An 8,180-nucleotide genomic window follows, 5' to 3' on the forward strand; every position below is an offset into this window, starting at 1 on the left:
TTACACTCCCTATTCATATGCATACAAACTGTGACAGCTAGGTCCCACAAGCACAAGCTTTTAATTGCACTGTTTCTTGGACTTGTGCGGAGAGAAGAGAGAAGACGTGGAGAAGAGAAGTGCAGGTACACAGCGTACTTTTTAGGAAGACGAATACGAAGTCCACTGGACTGATAAATAGTATGCTGCACAGTGCAAAAAGGAGATACGGAGCCACGTACGGAGGCTGCTGGAATTGGTCTTAGAACTGCTAGGCGTTCGCGTGGCGTGGTCTCGCTCGCGGGAATTGTGATCGGGTCGTGTCTCCCGGACCCGGGAGTCTATTTTAGTTTCCGTAATTATTAATTTAGAGATTAAAATAGAATAAAATAGAGACTAAAAATTAGTCCATAGAAACACTACTTAACTTGTTCATCTGAGACCTAGAGGTCAAGTTCCCAGCTTTCAACCGACCGACCGCCATAAAACTAGCAGCACTACAAACAACTACGCACGCAAAGCTCATCTCGGCCGGCGAGCGCGCGTGACAGTGACACAGCTGCTTGCTTAATTTGTCTGCAGTTCACGTCAGAGCTAGCGGAGCTGGTATATTTCAACTTTCAAGTGACCGAATTTTTCAAATGATTAACCTTACTAGATATCCAACAAGCAATTAAGGCGACTCCACCTGCAAGGGATTATAAGCGTTAAACACTATAATTTCTCCACACATTAATAATTTCATATCAAATATAAACATACGAGACCATATTGGTATTTTAGAGTCAAATCACATATTTGCTCATAGTCCAAGATTGGTAGGGAAACGAAAAACATGCCTAATAATCTAAAAAGGAAGCAGTTCATAAAAGGAATGTGCTTTTCTTGCAATTGAAAAGGGAATAGGAAATAAACCATAAGGGAAGATAGGAAATGCTCAAATAAACCATAAACAGTTCATTATTATTATGGTGTTCAAATAGATTTTTAAGAGAAAATAGGAAATGTTCAAGCATCCAGTTAGTCATGGAAATGTTCCACGGCTGTGGAGTCGTGGACTGATTCCAGGCCGGAATTGAGTTTTTTCATGGGGATTGAGCCTGGTTTGCAAATAGGCGTGGGCTAAACGAACAAGTATTTTTTTTGTGGACTTATATTTTATCTAGCCATGGATGACACCCGTGGATCAGACCATCATACCGGCCATTTCCAGCCCAGCCGAACAAGGAGCGTAGAACTCCTACGTGTATTCTCGTTGTAGGTAAAATCTGTTGCAAACCAGGGGCGGAACGAGTAGTAGTTGGCGGGGCAAAGTGGGCCATGGTTCCATCTCAATTTTTCTCTCTTTATATATACGTTGAATGTATTACAAATTGAGAAAAAAATAGCAAGTATGTGGACCAAAACTATAGTGAGCAGGCTACTTCCATCGTCCCGACCTACAGTCCAACTCCAGAGTCTGTTAATACTATCTCCGGCAATGTTCTTTATATCCATTCTCTATATCTATCCTTTACAGTCTTCTATGAAGATTATATCCTCTGTATCTCATTCCTCTCATGCAGCGTCCTCCATGCAAAAATAGCTATATAGAAGACATATTTTACTTTTATTTTTTATACGAATGTATTTGTCATACTCTTAAATGTATTATACATATTTTAGTTTTGCTAGATCTATTGTTTAAAATAGATAGAGGAGAGAGAAACTCTATATATGAGGATCCAACAGCGCCCCTAGATTTAGAGGACACAATTGGACATGTAAGACAAGAATCCCATAAAATTTAGAGTACAAAATGTTATAGCCCATTTATGGGGAGAGTCTAAAACAGCCCACTCTTAACCTGCTTTGGGCAACCATTACATAACAAGAATTTTATAACAATTAAATATTGGAAGAGTATATAATCTGGATGAAATAGTTGTAGGTCTAGCATTAAAAAAATAAGTTGATGAGTATAATAAAAATATTCAAAATGAAGGGTGCACATTCAGATTCTAATTTTTATGGTACAATCACTAATTTCTATATGCAATATTACATCTGTTTTCTTATCTACCGATTTTGTTTAGCCTCGCATGATTTCTATCAAATCTCCGCCACTGTTGCAAACTTTTGACAAGGCGCATGTTCTGTGCTCTGAGTGCGATGTGATAGGGACGGAAGAAAACTAACCTGGGCGCCTGGTCTGGTACCGTAGATAAAATCTGTTGCAAACCCTACCTTGCACCGCCCGTTCTGTTGCAAACTTTGACGAAAGGTGGTCCGCTTCGCCGATGTCCGAACGCCCGTGATGTCCGACTGCCCCTACCTATAAAACCAGGGCACCACGCCCACGTTCCAAGATCAAAACGTCTCGACAAGGCACAGCCACCTGAAGCAATGCCGATGTACTCCAAGTCGGAACTCATCCACGTGCCGCCACCGCCATGCAGCCGTCCCCGTTACGTCATGGCGCCACCCCTGGTCTTCACGTCCATCGGCGCGTCGATGAACGCCGCCGTGCGCGACGTTTGGGCCAGCAACTTCGACGAAGAGCTCTCCAACCTATCAGCGGTGCTGCCGCGCTACCCCTGCGTGTGCGTGGACACCGAGTTCCCCGGCGCGGTACACGACTCGAACTTGCCGCGGTACATGCGCGGTCCGCGCGAGAGCTACGAGCTGGTGAAGCGGAACGTAGACGACCTCAAGCTGCTGCAGGTCGGGATCGCGCTGTCGGGCCCCGCCGGCCGGTTCCCCATCGCGTGGCAGTTCAACATCCGGGGCTTCGACCCCGCGCTTGACCCGCACGCGCCGGCCTCCATCGCCATGCTCCGTGAGCAGGGGATGGACTTCGCCATGCTGAACGAGTTCGGCATCGACCCCGAAGACTTCGCCGCCGGGTTCCGCCGCAGCGGCCTCGCCTGCGGGTGGCTCACCTGGACCGCCTTCTCGGGCTCCTACGACTTCGGGTACCTCGCCAAGGCGCTCACCGGCGGCCAGCCACTGCCGGACACGCTGGACGGCTTCCTCGCCCTGGTCCATCGGCTGTTCGGACACAGTGTGTTCGACGTGAAGCACCTCGCCAGATGCTGCGCCATGCGCGGGGGGCTGGAGCAGGTGGCCACCGCGCTCGGCGTCAAGCGCGCCGCCGGCCGCGCGCACTGCGCCGGCTCCGACAGCCTGCTCACCACCGACGTCCTCCTGCTAATGATGCATCGCTTCTTCAGGAACGTCGATGTGCTCGCGCACGCCGGAACCATCGTAGACCTCACCTAGTTTCCTAGCTAGTACTGCTTTTCTAGTGGATAGGTTTTAGTTTTTGCGATGTAGCCATGCATGCAGTGTCCAGCTGCAAATTTGTACGAATTGCTTTTATGAAGTTCTTCATTGGAGACTGATCTGCATTTGATCATGTGTTTTTATACTCTCAAACATTCGAGTAAATGTTTCAGTATAGCTAGGCACGATCTGAACCATTTTGCTACAAGGTACTGTCCGACAGCATTAGTTACTTGGTCAATCAATCGATCCGATCAGAATAACTGGTTTATTCTGATTAGCTTGCTGCCTGGAGTACTTATGACAGCACAGAAACAATGTAACATAACGGGACCTGGTAATTTTGCTTGTCAACAAAGCAAATACAGATCTCTGTTTGCTAGAAAGAAGAACGAACGAACATCTTCCCAAGGTAGAATGCATGTCCATACATATTTTATTTTCAAGCATAACAAATGTAGATACTGTACACAAGGGCTATTTTTTTATTAAAATAATGTCAAGAAGTGGTGACTGAGTTGTTGAAGTTATGCACGTAGCTTCAGCAAATAAATGATATATAGCCATGATTGATAGTTAATAACTGAAATATTAATTAGTTCAGAAAACTTCGACTGTAATATATGGTGTGTCAGGATTCAGGAGCAATTACAGAGTAAGCCAGCAACATTCTTGTGATTCTCACACAGAGATGTAGAATGTAACTAGACAAAGCAAATTCTCCCAAGCATTATGTGGAAGTAATGCTTTTCCCTAGTTAAGTGTGCCTAGCCGGACAGGATGGCAACCGATACAACTTTGCGGCTACTGTGGCAGCCGGCGCGTCGTGCCCCTCTCGAGGGGTTTGTGTGGCGGCCAGGGCGGTGGCGACGACGGAGGCTACTTGCTTTGATCTAGGGTCCTAGTCTTTCGATGTGCTAGAGGGCATCTTGGGTGAAAGCATCGGGGACGTTTGTGGGTGCCACTTCCCCTGTTAAGGGTGTCGCATTGCTCAGTCTTTTAGTTCGTCTCGACCTCAATGTTACCTTCGATTCATGCTTTCACTTCTTGGCGTCAGGTTTGCGGGTGGACGTGGGTTTTTTTTGCACGTGAAGTCGAAGCTGTGGGGGATAGATATCCCCTGGGTCCACTAAAGAAGTAAAAGGCCTCACGAAAAGCCCAAGGGCCCAAATAATTCGTAAGGTCATTCTTTCGTGGGCCTAGGGAAAGACAACCAATAAAGAAGACGTGGGACTGATTAGTGCAAACACAGGCGGCCCACAACGTCAAACGGATGAATCACAAACAGAGACCCGACTTTCCCGCGCTGAAGCCCCCATGCAACGGAGCCATGCGAGGATAAGTCGGCGGAGGTTACGTAAGGATAAACTCAAGAGGTTTACTATCTTTCAGCTACTTGTTGTTATCGTATCACATGTAATGCTCCACGGTCGAGTATATAAGGCCTAGGGGGCACCCCTTCAGAACGATCGACCCTATCCTACTCAGCCACCCACGAACATTCTCTGTGCCTTCTATCCAGAGAACCCTCTTGTAACCACGCTCATATACTCACCAGGACGTAGGGTGTTACGCACTTCTAAGCGGCCCGAACCTGCAAACCTTGTCCATTGTCCCTCGTGCGATCGGCACGAACCATTTTGCTACAGTCGTCGACACCGTCCTACTCCTAAAAGCACCTTGAGGGGCAACCCCGGGTGTGCGGTCGGACCCAAAACACCGACAGCTGGCGCGCCAGGTAGGGGGTGTGTCGACGATCCAAGCTAGCTCAATGGCCGTCACCTTCCACAGCAAGATTACCATGCGCCCCGGATCCACATTCTGCTTCGGAACAATCTCATCCGTGGCGGACGAAGAAGGAATTCTACACCGCCTCGCGGATCTACCGGAACGGAAGTCTCCTCCAACAAACTCCGAGGATGCTGGAAAAGCACTACCTCCGGCTCTTCGGAACAAGATCGCCTCCGGGGAGGCTGGAGCTAGAAGCTCGCTGACCCGGAAGACTCCGCTGTCTACTTCCCCAACGAAGGAATGGACACAAGTCATGAGGAAGAAGGAGATTAGAGGGAGGCCAATCATTCTTCCCGTTCCTCCGACCTCAAAGGAGAACGGAAAGAAATCCGCCGCGGCAACAATGCCGTTCTACCCCGACATCCTCTTCATTGGGAGGGCAGAATCGCTCGCCGTCTCCGACGATGAACCGACTGCACCCGGAGAAGAACCGCCTCAGCGAGAGTCCCGCCGACGAAGGAACCGACGCAGGAACATCCGACGACATCACGCAGCTGGAGAACGGGATCCGGAGCAGCCTGTCTCGCGAGACGAGGTCTCAGAGATGGGGGAAACTCCGGAAGAACGCGTCTTCAGGGAACGAAGGAACTCCCGACGACGAGATCGCCGTCGGACTCAGGAGCAAGCCGAGCAAGATGCAAGGCAACGACGCGAGAATCCGCTCTTCGGGCGCAACCTGAACCCCGACTTCGCCCGAACTATGAATACGCCGAGCGAAGTCGGAGGCGTTCTGGCCCGGATAGCCGACGGACTTCCTCGGACCCCCGACGCCGAGGGATACCGGCGCCTGTTCACTCAGGCAGCCAATCATCTTCTACCGCTCGCCCATCCGCCGAACGATCTGCGACACGCCATCAACAGTCGCCGAGACGCGCGAAGCTCTATCAATGCTTCGCGCGAACGGCGGCACGAGAACGAAATTCGCCGTCGGGAGGAGTATGACCGAGATCATGGTTTCCCGACTCAAAGCCAGGCCACCCGAACTGAGTCAGCAACGGCTTCAACCGGTGGAACCTCCCGGGAACGGTCGAGGAACCACCACCACCACTCCCCTCCCCGGGACAGGCGCCATCCTCGACGACAGGAGGACACGTGCGGAGTATCTGCTCTTACTCCGCGCCTTAGGGCCATCCAATGGCCTCCAAACTTCAAGGTATCCAACGTCGACAAATATGAACCTAAGCAGGACCCAGGGGGCTGGTTAGCCGTCTACACCACCGCCGCTCGGGCTGCCGGGGCATCTGAGGACGTCATGACTGCGTATCTGCCCATTGTCCTCGGGCAAGACGCACTGCAGTGGCTACGGCATCTACCCCGACACTGCATCGACGACTGGGGAGACTTCAGCCGACGTTTCACCGCCAACTTCCAGTCTCTCTCCGACAAGCCGGCGCAACCATGGGACCTCAAATCCATCAAGCGCCGGGGAGATGAGACTCTCCGGTCATACCTTAAAAGGTTCCAGACCATGAGAAACCGTATCCCCGAGGTCACGGAGGCGGCCGTGATCGAGGACTTCTACAGAGGATCTAATGACTCGGCTTTCGTCCGAACCATACTACAAAAAGCGCCAACCACCTCCGAGGAGCTGTTCCGGGAAGCCGACCTCTACATCACCGCTGACGAGCGGGCCCAGGACCTCATCGGAGGAACAAAACCCGTACCAGCGGCACCACGACGCGACGCGAACCAGCCGTCCGACAAGCGCTGGGAGAAGAGGCCTCGCGAAGAGGTACACGCCGCCGGACCACCCGCCTCTCGCGCCCGAGGAGGACCTCGTGGAGGCGAACGCACGCTGGACGACATCCTCGACGCCCAGTGCCCGTACCACAAGGATATGCGCCACACTCTCCGCAACTGCCGGGACTTCAAGCACTCCGTCGGGCATGGCCGACCCTTCCAACCTCTACCACCTCCTCCTCCGAGGGGAGGACCAGATGAACCACGACAACCCCATCAGCCGGAGGAAGGGGGAGGCGGAGCTTTCCCGCGCGTTGACAGGGAGGTCAACGTCATCTTCGGCGGACATGGGTCGCAGGAGAACAAGAGACAACAAAAGCTCAACGACCGCCAGATACTGGTGGCGACCACCGGCCCTCCCGCCCCGTACCGGTGGTCGGAGCACCCAATCACGTTCACTCGGGAGGATCAATGGCTCAACTTCGACCACCCAGGCAAATACCCGCTCCTCGTCGATCCGGTGATCCGAGAGAGCCGGGTGAAGAAGGTGCTAGTGGACGGGGGGAGCAGCATCAACGTCACCTTCCCCCGCACACTTCAAGGCTTGGGGGTTCACCTCAAAGAGCTCCACGAGTCAGACACTCCTTTCTTCGGCATCGTGCCGACGGAAGGGGAGTATCCGCTGGGCCACATCTACATGCCGGTCACCTTCGGGACTCCGGATAATTACAGAACCGAGTTCCTGAGGTTCGAGGTGGCGAACTTCGACTGCGGGTACAACGCCATCGTCGGGAGGCCAGGGCTGGCCAAGTTCATGGCCATTCCACACTACACGTACATGATACTGAAGATGCCAGGACCACGAGGAATCATAACTGTACGCGCCGACTTCCAAGGCGCCGCAGAGTGTTTCCGAGTGGCCATCCAGGCAGCCCTCACCACCAAGCCGTCAGCGATTTCTTCTACACCGGCGAACTCTAAGCCTGACGAAGACCTCGCCGTGCCGGCAAACGAAGCTCAGGCCGCGACCTCTATGCGGCCGACTGAAGACACCAAGCGGATCAACCTGGGTTTCGCTGATGAGCGCAAGACGGCCATCATCAGCTCCAGTTTGAGTGACAAATAGGAAAGCGCGCTCGTCCAGTTCCTGCAAGATAACCGAGACGTATTCGCATGGCAACCTGCGGATATGCCGGGAGTCCCAAGAGAACTGGCCGAGCACAAATTGAAGGTCTATCCCCAGGCGAGGCCAATCCGGCAAAAGCTGCGTCGTTTCACGCCCGACAAGAGAGAAGCCATTCGTGCCGAGTTAGCTCGCTTGGTCACGGCCGGATTTATTAGAGAAGTATTACACCCCGAGTGGTTAGCCAACCCTGTTCTTGTACTCAAAAAGAATAAAGTGGATTGGCGCATGTGCGTCGACTATACCGATCTCAACAAACACTGTCCGAAGGATCCCTTCGGGC

The 8,180-nt window shown here is 52.0% G+C and overlaps 1 protein-coding gene across 1 annotated transcript; it reads left to right on the plus strand.

The window, feature by feature from the left end:
• The first annotated feature begins 2,362 nt into the window (after positions 1 to 2,362).
• On the plus strand, positions 2,363 to 3,273 carry LOC103640413 (probable CCR4-associated factor 1 homolog 11). The gene has a single exon (XM_008663001.3). The coding sequence runs from the start codon at positions 2,365 to 2,367 to the stop codon at positions 3,238 to 3,240; it is 876 nt and encodes a 291-aa protein (XP_008661223.3). The 5' UTR covers positions 2,363 to 2,364; the 3' UTR covers positions 3,241 to 3,273.
• The last annotated feature ends 4,907 nt before the right edge of the window (positions 3,274 to 8,180 follow it).

The sequence above is a fragment of the Zea mays genome, chromosome 9, assembly GCF_902167145.1.
Source record: "Zea mays cultivar B73 chromosome 9, Zm-B73-REFERENCE-NAM-5.0, whole genome shotgun sequence".
Taxonomy (NCBI): domain Eukaryota; kingdom Viridiplantae; phylum Streptophyta; class Magnoliopsida; order Poales; family Poaceae; genus Zea; species Zea mays.